Below are 13,021 nucleotides of genomic sequence, written 5' to 3'. Positions count from 1 at the left end.
TGCTTTGCTGGAGTTCCTTGAGCCATCAACAACAACTACCAAAGAAAAAAATAACCCATGACTATGTGGACATCAGACACTCAACTAACTCAGGCCAATAAAGAAATATGCAAATGAAAGAACTTGTCTGGTTGTCATCATAGAGCTTGCTACTCCTCCAGACTGAAGGCATCATCTTACCTAGTTCTGCCTGCCCTCTCACCTGTCTTTCAGGATGACACCATCTGTTTAGTGGCCTGTCAAATGCCCCGTGAAGCTCACAAATATTGACCACCCTATACTCAGAGGTGCTCTGTCCATTAACATGATGGATCCGTTTAACTAATAGATGTTGACAGACCTGTCTCTGTGCGCTCCATCTTTGAAGGTGGGAAACCCACAGCGATACAGGGTGGAAAAAATTTCCAAAGCTGTAGTTTTCAGTGCAAAATTGTCTGTCCCACATATGTAAATATATTCCATTTGTTTATCACTATTGGAGCTGTTGTGCTGCAAATCAATCATGTTAGATAGGCTGGATGTGGGATTATGAAACATGGACAAACTCCCAATGCTTGTACACGGTCCAGATTTGCACACAGTACATTTGCTTTCTTTTGCTAACGGTACTTGAGTTTTGCTAGCATGATTTCATTTAAATTATTTATGTAAATCTGAATTGGGAAATCTTCCAAAAACGTTTAACAGCAAAATCATATCACTGGAGAACTGGCGCAAGATAACCCAAGTCAGGCAGCTTTTGCACTTGTAACTCTTACATCAAGTCTAGATTAAGCCAACCAGCTGTGGCCACCAAGAAGATCATTATAAGAACCTGGGAGCATCTGGTCTGGTGGGAATTCTAGCAGCAGCATCTACTGGGATTTGAGGAACTAAGCAGACAACTGATTGGCAGTGGGTGGTAGGCAGAAGAAGAATACCAGACCAACCCAGAAAGATGCCATTTTTAGGATTAGAAGCCAGAAGTCTTTCTAAGCACACATAAAGGAGGAAGATTAACTAAACAGTGTGACTGAGTGGCAAAATCAGTACAAGTTATAGAAGTATAGGGTCCGCTCATATTTCCATAAAACTATAGTCCAGCCAATATCTTGTCAGTGCATGAGTTCTAAGGGAGATTGTAAAAGAATTTGAAACAAACATGCCTCCCAAGCGCTTATCAGATGGTTCCTGAAACTTTTCAACCTGCCTGACCTTGCCAATTCATGCATATTTTGCTTTCTGCAGCTATCAGCACATGCATTTATCTCTGGAGCTGTCCAGGAGAGACTGCCTCCTGCTGAGACCATTGCGCAAGAGAGGAAAAGAAGCTCCAAGACTGTGTTGTAGTCCATTGCAAAACTTTATGAAAACAGGGTGAAGTTGTTTCTCAAATGTTTCCCAGCAGAAAAATATTGGGCATGTGTGTAAAGTGCTGTTAAGTCACAGCTGATTAATGGCAATCTGGTAGGGTTTCCAAGGCAAGAGACGTCCAGAGGTGGTTTGGCACTGCCTCCCTTTGCACAGCAACCCTGAACTTCCTTAGTGGCTTCCCATCCAATTACTAACCAGGGCTGATCTCGCTTAGCTACTGAGAACTGACATGATCAGGCTAGCCTGGGCCATCCAGATGATGAGGGTAAAATGTTGGGTACCCTAAGCAATCCAGTACAGAGGTGGCCAAACTGTGGCTCGGGAGCCACATGTGGCTCTTTCATATACGTTGTGTGGCTCTCAAAACCCCCACTGCCCCATCGGTCAGCTTGGAGAAGGCATTTGTCTCTTTAAAATCACTTCTCAAAGCCAAGCCAGCTGGCGGACTTGGAAAATGCATTTGAAGTTGAAGTTGCTTTCTTTCCACGTCTCCCTCCTGTAAGACAAAGCCCCCTACTTTTCATACATATGGGCATCGTGATCACCAGTATGGTTGCCAGGGTGCCTGGAGTTTTCACTCGCACACATCTACTCTAAGAAGTGGACTTTGCCCACGGTTTCTAAGGCTTATGTGAACACTATAAGCCTCAGCTTTGCAGCAGCATTCTACATCTCTGGATGGGTGTTAGCCAGAACTACAGACGAGCTTCCAGCCGCTCCTTGTGTGCACAATCTCGGCCATTGCAGTGGAAGAAGCCAAGCCACCATGAAAAGTACAGGCAAACAGTTTCCAGCCTGTTTCCATGAACCAAAGGCTAACACCACCAGAATCCATCTTGTTTTCCTGACTCCATAACAGCAAAGCAAGAGACTCGTGTATCCAACAGCTGCTTCAACTTTTACATAAGACAATCAAGCTTATCTTAAGCATAAACCCCGCCAGACTGCCTAAGCTTTTGTCCAACAGAACCCAAGACAAAAGATGGTGCCAGTATGGAAATAAAGAAGAGGAAGAACATCTTCACCTAGAGCTAGACTTCTTTGTATAGATCGGGTGTCACTTTAGGTAGCAATTTGGCCCTCTATTGTCACCTTTAGAAAAGTTTGATAGCTTGTTAATCACTTCCATCACAACACCCTCACCCATTCTTTGCCCTAATGGTCACCCTGGAGCCTCCCCCTTTTGCCCATTGTTACCTGGAAACCAAATCAGGTAACCAGGACCAAGTCCACTCATTGGCCAGGTACGGGGCATCCAATCAGGTGCCCCTAATAAACTGGCCATTGGCTACCGCACAAGTCCAGCCCTTAATGGTCACTGCAGAGCCTCCCCTTTTTCTGAGGTCATGTACCAGCTGACTACCTGTCATCCACCCCTATACCTCCTATCCCCTAAGGGCTCAAGGTAGTCCTTATAACCTCTGACCCAACTCCCCACATGTGTGCATCTGACAGTACCCCATATCCCACTGTTAGATACGCCCCCTCAACTGATCTGTTGAGGGTCAATCCCCCATCTCCTTTTTGTCACCATTGGAGTCTTCCTTGAAGACTACGATAGGTAATTATCACCCTGTTTGTCCATCCTTGTGTTACCTCTGTACATTTCTCTCTATTTTTATTAGGTCTATATGTGTGCTGTATGTATCCATTATCTTGTATGTGTGTTCTATAGTTTTCTGTAATAAAATCATAATTGTTTTAATTAATTAGTGTCCTCCATAAATTTGGCAAGAAATTCTGGAAGTCGAATCCTGTATATATAGATTCTAGGTCCTTTTGAGCCAAAGTTGCCCACCTGTCAATTCCCAAACCTCTTTTGAGGGCATTTTGGCTTACACTCCTTCCTCCCCACATCTATTTGTCTGCCTTCCTACCTACTTACATCTGACGTTCATGTCTTGTGGCTCTCAAGCATCTGATGTTCATTCTATGTGGCTCTTATGTTAAACAACTTTGGCCACCCCAATTCAGTTTGGTGTAGTGGTTAAGTGTGCGGACTCTTATCTGGGAGAACCGGGTTTGATTCCCCACTCCTCCAGTTACAGCTGTGGGAATTGCCTTGGGTCAGCCATTGCTATCACAGGAGTTGTCCTTGAAAGGGCAGCTGCTGTGAGAGCTCTCTCAGCTCCACCCACCTCACAGAGTGTCTGTTGTGAGGGGAGAAGATATAGGAGATTGTAAGCCACTCTGAGTCTCTGATCCAGAGAGAAGGGCGGGGTATAAATCTGCAGTCTTCTTCTTCATACCAACATCTTTGCACACATATCTCAGGCTACAGAGAAGTCACTGGATGTGGCTTTTTAGGCTTTCTACATTAACAAATCAAGGTGGTCAGGAGAGGCAAAGGACTAGAAACCAGATCAACCAGCTCACTGGGGGTTAACATACCCACAAACTGGTAGGGCAGAGAGTGTGTGAATAGTGCACGACTGACCACAGCGATAACTGAACTGTGAGCTTCAACTGCATTTAATCTTACTAGAGAGATTCTTCGATATAAACATTCAAGCCCCCACAGGCTTTCTTGGAGCAGTGCCCAAAGCTGAACTTAATTAAACTGCATTTCAAGACACAACTCCACAGTAAGTTCTAGAAACAATGGCCATCACAAAGCTTCAAGTTTGCCAATGAAAGAAGAAAATGAAGGGAAACCTGTAACCTGCATTCCAGAATTGCAGAGAAGCAAATGTGGCCCACGGGGGATCTGCAAAGCAGCTTTGCAGCTTGGTGTCCTTAACAAGGCATTTGCCTTCATAAGAAAAAAGAAAAAAATTAGAGCATGGGATCTCTTTTTGCTGTGGTTCTATCTGTCCAACATAAAACTTCCAGAACTACTAACACCGCTTATTTTTATAATAGTCTGTTAAACTCTATTATAAACATTAAAACATTTGAGGCATTAAAATAATTTGAAATGCAGAAATGTGAACTATATTAAAGAATGAAATAAAATATAAACATATAAAGACATAAACACAGAGACAAGGAGTAGTAGTGGTAAGAGTTAGTGAAGGGAAGCAAAAACAAAAAAGCTTTCACCCGCTAATGGAAGACAATGACAGAGGCACACGGATCTCCTTGGGGAAGACGTTTCAGCACCACAAATGAGAAAAACTGAGAAGGTTGCCACCCATGTAGCCTCAGATGGTGGAGAAACTGATGTTCAAGCCTCCATCTTTCTGTAAGCTGCTAAGTGACTCTTTACCAGCAAAGGTGCAGCATCCCATAACTCAGGGGTGAGGAACCTTTTTTCTGCCAAGGGCGATTCGGATATTTATAGCATCATTGGCGGGCCATACAAAATTATCAACTTAAAAAACAGTGCTCTGCTGAGGGAGAACGATTCAGGCCAGCAAAATTAATGCAAATAATTGTTTTTCTATTTGAAGTCACGTGGGGAGAGCCTAATTCAGCGCGTGCACGCACACACACAGACAGGCCTGCTGCCCTAGGCAAATGCCTAGGTCCAGGCATATTAGACCACATGCCCTAATATTAGCATATTAGGTCACATACTCATTAGCATATTAGGCCACACCATCCGGGATAATCACGTGCAAATTGAACTGGTGGTAGCTGGCTCCCGGCTCCTACCTCCCACCCCTCATTCCCTCCCTTCAGTTGCTCCCTGCAGACCTTTAAAGGAACCCACATACCCCAGCAGCAGTCCTTCAAAATGGCCGTGAGAGTGAGAGTGGGGGGGGGGTCTCAGCCCAGCAAGCCCCAAGGGCCAGACCAAGTGATCTTGAGGGCTGTTTATGGCCCTCGGGCCTGATGTTCCCCACCCCTGTCATAACTCCTCAAACCACTCTGCAGGGTCTGGCAAAAAACTGTAATGGTGCTTTAACACACTGAGTCCAAGTGCCACAAGCATGGGGCAACTGCTACAGAAAAGAGGGGGGGAAGGGAGGAACATGCACAGGACACACTCCTTCTATTTGATCCTAATTTGTAGTACCTGCATGCCACATGGAACCAAGGCCTCTGCGATGCCAGTTCAACATCACTGCCCTGGGCACAGCAGCTGTGACAGCTTAGGAGGCTACTGGCTGAAAAGCAGAGTTGTCACAAAAGAATGTAAGAAGAGGCCTGACAGATGAAACCAATGGTCCCTCTAATCCAGCATCCTGTCCCACACAGTGGCCAAACGGATGCTCTGGAAGGCCAACAACAGGGCATAGAGACTGAGGCCTTCCCTGATGATTCCTCCCCACTCTAGTATTCAGAGGTTTGCAGCAACTGTAGATGGAAGTTAGTAGCCACTGATGGTCCACTCTCCATTAATCTGTTTAATCCCCTTTTAACACTGTCTACCCTCACTACCTCTATTGGTAGTGAATTCCGGTTTAATCACTCATTGGGTGCCCCCATGTTCTAGTACTATGGGAGACGGAAAAACAGCTCCCTGTTTCCACTTTTTCCATCATGCATAATTATATAAATCTCAGTCATGGCTTCCTGTAGTTGTCTTTCTTCTAAATCGGGGGTTCCCAACCTTTTTGAGCCTGTGGGCAACTTTGGAATTCTGACCCAGGGTGGTGGGTATAACAATAAAAGGGCTGCCACAGGAGACAAAGGCAACTACAAAATGTCAAGGAGTGAAGTTATGCATAGGTTTCATAGCAACTCTTCAATATTTTATGCAGAAGTTCTGTTTAACAGGATGCCTTTCAATCTGTATAGCAATCCAGAAGCTCTGCTGGGCACAAGTGCCACCTGGCTCTGCCCGCTTTCTAAAAACATTTGGTGGTCACCATGGACACCATGTTGGAGACCCATCTTCTAGACCAAAGAGTCCCAGACTCTCCAGCCTTTACTCACTGGGAAGGTGCCCCAACCTCTGATCATCTTGGTTGCTCTCAGACGGACTTCACAAAGGCAGTGGGCCACTTTGCACGATGCTTTAAGCACCTGCTCACTTCCTGCAAACTACTAATCAGGGGAAAACACATGAACTCTGCAGACAGCCATCCCAGGGTGAATTAAGCAATGCCAGCAGTAAATCGGGGGTGGGGGGAGTGGCAGTGTTCCCTCTAAGCTGAATTAGTGTGAGCTAGCTCATAGCTTTTTAGCCTCTGGCTCACACATTTTTGCCTTGGTTCAGGCCAGGGAAGGATGGCCCCAGAGCAAACTAATTTATGCAGCAGCTCACAACTTTAATGCCAGTAGCTCAGAAAGTAGAATTTTTGCTCAAAAGACTCCACAGCTTTGGCAGAGGGATCCCGCTTCTCCACCACTCACCTGAGCACCACCCACAATTCCATCTCCTACACTCCATCTAGAATGTGAGTCAGGAAGGGGAAAAGGCAGCTGTAGCTCTGTACAGTGCTACGGCAGCTACTCTTCTTACCTTAGGCAGGGAGGGATGAACAAAGTCAGGCTGAACTATCGTCTACTGGGATGCATGATTTTATTTTTGGGTAAAGGTCAAGGAAAAGTATAGTCATTGTGAGCCATATGGCAGCAAGTAAACAGAAGGGAACAACATTCTTGTGCATGGCTGCCTACTGTGTACGGCAGGTAACCAGGTTATTGCTTAGGTATCAGGACTGCTGTAAACATGACGCTTGCAGGAAAAACTACTTGCACAGTTCTTTGTTCGAATGGGGCCACTACCTCAGGCATAACAGCTCTGTTTGCCAACAAAGGAAGTCAGTCACTCTGGGCACAGTGTTTCCTTCACCCCCCCAGTCCCCTCACAACAAGGACAGGCATAAAGTCAGCTCAGGCCCTGGCCCAAAACCTCCGGAGAGTCCACTGCACACAGCCATATCGAGATGGTTCTATACTTAGCATTACGTGGAACAGCTGCTTCCTCCCAGACAACACACTCAGGCCCGGAAAGGAAACTGGCTCATCCACAGACAGCCCAAGTCCTTCACTCAAAAACATCCCCCCAGCAGTTTCTAAGTAAACACCGATGTCAGTTTCCATGACTTTCACAATGTTAACTGTAACCTCAATCTTCCTCATTCTGGTCCTACCTTCTGATCTTTTTCTGGGCCACGCCTCTTATCCAACTTCTTACCTATCTAGTACATTTTTAAAAAATCTTACCCTTCTGCCAAAGAGTGCAAGGTAGTGGCCCCATTCAAACAAACAATCTACCCATCACAATTTTTTTCTGCCTTTCCTCTGTGCTGCTCACAGTAGCATATATGGATCTTCCCTCCCCTTTGTACTCCCACAGCAACCCTATGAGGTGGGAATGACAGAGAGTGTGTGACAGGCCCAAGGTCACCCAACAAACTTCATGTCAGAAGGGGGATTTGAACCTGGGTCTCCAAGTTCCTAGTTTGACAATCTAGCCACTACACCACACCAGCTCTCATCCTCCTATGGAAGAACATGTCTGTGGTTTCCAGTCAATAAGATCTCCTCAGACACTCCTTTATCAAAACTTCTTGGATTACCCGCTTGCAGGCTATGGCGGGATATAAAAAAAATTTAAATATTAAATATTTCCTGAGGTGACCACATCAGCTGGTAGATCAAGATGGGTTAGTCTGTCTGTAGTAACAGAAAAGAATAGGAGTCCAGTAGCACCTTAAAGACTAACACAATTTGTGGTAGGGAAGGAGCTTTTGTGAATCGCTCCTCACTTGTGGAGCTCATACTCTACCATAAATTGTATTAGTCTTTAAAGGGCTTCCAAGATCTGATAAGACTGGCCTAGCTCGGGCCAGTCAGGTCCTTGCCCCACCTGTCCCAATCTTCTGCCCAGGGAGGCCTGAACTTTCAAGCCAGAGAGAACCTCCAGAGGAGCACCTATGTTAAAATCACAGAGCTTTCATGAGTCACTGCTCACTTCATGAGTCACTGATCACCTGTGGTAACTCTTATCCTACCACAAATTTTATTCTTTAAGGTGCTAGTGGACTCTTACTCTTTTATTTATGTTATTTATAGTCCACCTTTCTCATTGGGACTCAAGGTGGACTACACACAGTAAATCAATATGATCCACAGGATGGGACATCCAGTGATGAACCTCACCTGCTCCCCACGCCTTACGTATCTACCTTATATGTTCAGTGTGGAATGTAAATGAATAATGTAAATGGAGAGAGGAGTGCACAGAATGCTTGATTTTAGAGGCATAGCAAAAAGAGGGCATTGCTTTCAATATTTAAAAGGTATATTCCAACCACAGGTGGCTTCGATATATTACGGGATGAGTTGGCTGAAGCATCTCACACCTATTCTAGCCAAATTGATTTTTCTATCTATCAGAACTTGTTTCACTCTTTAGGTCAGATGTGGCCAAACTGCGGCTTGGGAGCCACACGTGGTTCTTTCACACATATTGTGTGGTTCTTGAAGTCCTCACCTCCCCATCAGCCAGCTTGGAGAAGGCATTTTTATCTTTAAATCACTTATCCAAGCCAAGCCGGCTAGTGAGCTGGAGAATGCATTTAAAGTTAAAGTTGCTTTCTTTCTACTTCCTTCCTTCCTTCCTCCCTCCTGGCTCTCAAACATTTGATGTTTATTCTATGTAGTTCTTACGTTAAGCAAGTTTGGCCACCCCTGCTCTACGTGCCAATATTTTGCACATTCCATCCCTGAATTGATTGTTAAATGTGTTCTGCCATCGCATGTCTTCCTGCACTAGATTTAGATGTTCATTCTAGTCCACCTCCACTAGGCCTCTCCTTTTGACTGGATCTTGTTTTGTTTATTATTGACAGCTTGATTTTCCCGCTGAGACTGAGGATTACAAAACGTAAAAGATATGCAAACAGATAGCACACAAGACATCCAATAAAGAGCACAACAAGACTAGGAATACAAAGTTTAGGAGACAAGCATATTAACCAAAGACGAGTCATAGCATAAAACAATGCAGAACACAAGATTACAAAGGTAGAAGAAAGTGCCATAAAAGCACAAATGATATACACAATAAACAGGGCAGCAGGCTACAATCTTGTTCCCTTAGAAAAGTTTTCCTGAAACATTACTTTGCACTGGGAGGGACTGTGGCTCAGCAGAACAGCCTTCGCTTTGCATGCAGAAGGTCCCAGGTCGAATCCCCAACATCTCTATTTAAAAGGACCAGACAACAGGTGATGTGAAAGACCTCTGCTTGAGTTCTTGAAGACAGGGGAATAGCCAGGATTTTTTTAGGTTGGGGGCTTTTTGAAAATTAGGGGGCATTCCAATGTTTTAAAAGCCCCCTGACCTGAAAAGGTGGGTCAGCAGGCCAGGTCTTCCTGCTTTTGCAGCTGGCTGGCTGTGAGAGCATGAAGACTTGCCACCTCTCTCTCATGTCCTGCTCAGCTGAGCAGAAGGGGAGAGAGGTACGGCCAACATGAAGACCCTCCGCAGTCACCTCTTGCTCTCCCTTCCTGCTCTGCCGGGTTGAGGGCCCTGAGTTGGAGGGCCTCCACAGGAAGTTAGGGGGCAGGACCCCTAGAGGCCCCTCCACAGCTACAGGCCTGCCTGGAGAGCTGCTGCTAGTCGAGTTGACAGTGTTAACCTTGATGGATCAATGGTCTGATTCAGTATAAGGCAGCTTCATGTATATTCATGGACAGTCTTGCCTTTATAAAAAAAATGCCCTCTTGACCATTTGTTTTGCAGATTATGCAAAAGGACAGAAGTGTGAGAGTCTCTGCTCCCCTTCCTCTTGAGTCTCCCAGCCAGCCCAACTGCATACATTTCTAAATTTTCACAAAAGCTCATGCAAACAAATAAATTGTGTTCCTTTTTAGGGGGCTACCGGACTTCATACTTAGCGCAACTCTTAGAAATTCTGCAGGCAGTTCGCCTCTACATGTCCTTCAATAGCTGGTGCTCAAAACTACTACAGTGTAATCACTGTTCATTTGGGACCAGGAAGGAGTACAATTTTTCAGGCTCCTCAGAGAGCTTCATCAGAATAGGTGCTACATACCAAAAGGGGGAGGGGGTTAAGAGAAGAGAATCAGTTTACTTTATGGCCTGATAAAGAGTTCTGTGGAACGCAAAGTTTTGCGCTCACTATTCCGTGATGTTTTGGTTGGCATCAGACTGCTATTTACAAGAGCTTATGGTGGGCCAGCCTACACACCTTGCCTGCTTTGGCTAATGCTGAACAGGTAAAGGCTCCCTAGATGCTCAGCACAAAACTTTTCTCTGCAAAGAACAAGCCTTCACGTGACACTACGCTCAGAAAAATCCTTAAGTGTGCTTGCTGGGAAGTTGCTCAGAATTTCCCAAATGGGTGTTTCATCTCGCTCTGAGCCAACACATACCCAGCCACAATTTGATTCATTCCGGGAAGGGGCGGCGGGGGGGGGGGGGAGAGGAACATGTTTCCCACTTTCCTTGCCGTATGTGTGTGTACAAAATCGCAGCTGACTTAGGATAACCCTGTAAGATTTTCAAGGCAAGAGAAGAATAGAGGTGGTTTGTCACCGCCTGCTTCTATGTAGCAACTCTGGACTTCTTTGGTGGTCTCCCATCCAAGTACTAACCAGGGCTTACCCTGCTTAGCTTGTAAATTCTGTCCCAGTCTTCCACCCAGAGAGGCCTGAACTTTCAGACCAGAAAGAGCCTCCAGTGAAGCACCTATGTTAAAACCCTGGCTGCCTACAGAACAGAGACTTGTAGCCCTTGAAAGACAAACATGGTGGTTTTTAATGGGGGCAATCTACAAGTCTTGAGAGGAAGTGGAATCTGGGATTCTTAGCAGGCCTTTCTCCCTGCTTGAAGTGGCTGCTGACAGCCAACCGAACAGAGTCATTTCATGTTGCAGATGCTGCCCTGAGCATAACATCTTAGATCTCCCCCGCAGGCTCTTTTAAGAAAAACAAGGATATTAACATTAAGGAGCTGGCTGACAGTCATCAGATAGGAGGATCTCCCTGAAGGGATGCCTGAGGAGCGCACATCCTGTATGTGCATATCAAAAATACAACCATATAAACAAAGTGCCTTTCTCTGGACTGCCGTTTTTTATATCCTAATCTTGTATTTGTGGCCGGGAAGTTGTAGCGAACGTTGGCTCTCCGGATGTTTTTTGCCTACAACTCCCATCAGCCACAGTCAGCATGGTTAACGACTGGGGCTGATGGGAGTTGTAGGCAAAAAACACCTGGAGAGCCAACGTTCCCTACCCCAAGGCCAAAGCTTCCACGAGCCATGTGCCCCTGCCACAAAAACATGCCAGCCTTTTGGGTACCTAAGTACAGTCACCCAAGAGGCCAAGGAACAGAGGGCTGAAAGAGCTAGCATCCTTCCTCTCTGCATGTGCTCAGGAGCCCTCTGGCTCCTGGAAGGGGGAAAAAAGGGATCAGCACAAGCTCAAGGGCTCCTTTTCACTCCCGAGGAAAAAGAGGACGGACGGACTCCGTCCACACTGCACATGCTCAAGAGCTCTCTCGCTCTATAGGGAAGAGGACGGAAGGGCCGCTTCCACACACGGCACATGCTCAGGAACCCTGGCTGTGATCACGCACGCTAAACAATGCACTTTCCATCCATTTTCAATGCGCTTTCCAACCGGATTTTACTTACGCGAACTGGCAAAATCCAGATGGCAAGTGCACTGAAAGTGGATTGAATGTGCATTCTCTAGGGTGTGTGATCCCAGCCCCACCCCTCTCTCTCAGGCACCTGAGAAACGCGCAGCAACAGCGGGGAAAAAAGAGAAGCTGGAAGGAGCTCGCTCCGCTTTGCGCCGGCTACTCAGCCCCGCGACTCAGAGCGAGAGAGAGCCTGGAAACAGCTGCCCTTTCCCCCGGCACTCTGCCCGCGCTCCAGAGCCCTCTGCCCGCCCCGGCCCGCCCGGGCTCTCTCACCGGCAAAGGCGCGGCCAGCAAGCGGTGCATGGCGGGCAGCTGGGCGGCGAGGGGCAGCGCTTCCACCACCGGCTGCACGGGCGCCCGCCGCGGCTCCGGGAAGGCGGCGCACGAGAAAGGGTCCGAGTCCTCCAGGAACTGCAGCCGGCACAGCACCGAGCCCGGCGCCGTCTCCATCCCCGGCGGTTCCCCCATGGCCGCCCGGCAGAAGCGACAGCGGCTCCACACACTGGCCAGGCGGCAGCGGCAGCGGCGCTCAGGCAGCCCGCGGAGGGGAAGGGGCGGGGCCCGGGTGGCGCCCAAGAAGCGCCGCGAGGCCCTGGCGCAGCACTTCCGGCTCTCAGTCGGAGCCTCTCGGGTGCGTGGTGGGAAGTGGGAGGGAAGTGGGCAGCGAGGGCGAAGCAGCTTCGTTGAAATCTTGACGGATGGATACGAGATTATAGCACCGACGCCCCTTCAGACTTGCGGGCAAAGGATCGCTCCCCGCGGTTGGAAAACTCCCCGTGCATAGAAAGCGAGCGGCCCAGCGCCTGACGGGAAAACAGACAGTTTTGCTTCTGTTTGCTCTTTGCTGAGCTATTTCCGAGGAGATGAGTTGTTGTTATTATACTTAAAAGAATTATACTTAATTACAGGGGGGGTTGGTAGAAAAAGCCCAGCAGGAACGCATTTGCATATTAGGTCGCACCCCCTGACATCACCGTTGTCTCACATAGGGCTTTTTGTGGGGAAAGCCCAGCAGGGACTCATTTGCATATTAGGCCGCACCCTCTCGCGCCAAGCCGGCCGAAACTGCGTTCCTGCTCCAAAAAAAGCCCTGCTTAATTAGACTTAAAAGAATCTCCAGTTCTGGAGGGTGGAAAAATCTTCAGCAGTCTGCA

The 13,021-nt window shown here is 47.2% G+C and overlaps 1 protein-coding gene across 1 annotated transcript in view; it reads right to left on the bottom strand.

Annotated features, from left to right (window-relative positions):
* The window catches only part of FHOD1 (formin homology 2 domain containing 1), a 75,595-nt gene extending 63,240 nt beyond the window's left edge, over positions 1–12,355 (bottom strand). The window contains exon 1 of the mRNA XM_060253950.1: positions 12,141–12,355. Within this exon, the coding sequence (XP_060109933.1) occupies positions 12,141–12,335 (195 nt within the window). The 5' untranslated portion in view covers positions 12,336–12,355. The remainder of the gene's footprint in view (positions 1–12,140) is intronic.
* Positions 12,356–13,021: the final 666 nt, after the last annotated feature.

Source organism: Heteronotia binoei, chromosome 14 (genome assembly GCF_032191835.1).
Source record: "Heteronotia binoei isolate CCM8104 ecotype False Entrance Well chromosome 14, APGP_CSIRO_Hbin_v1, whole genome shotgun sequence".
NCBI classification, from domain to species: domain Eukaryota; kingdom Metazoa; phylum Chordata; class Lepidosauria; order Squamata; family Gekkonidae; genus Heteronotia; species Heteronotia binoei.
The sequence above is the reverse complement of the archived record's forward strand: the minus strand, read 5'-3'. Positions and strand labels throughout refer to the sequence as shown.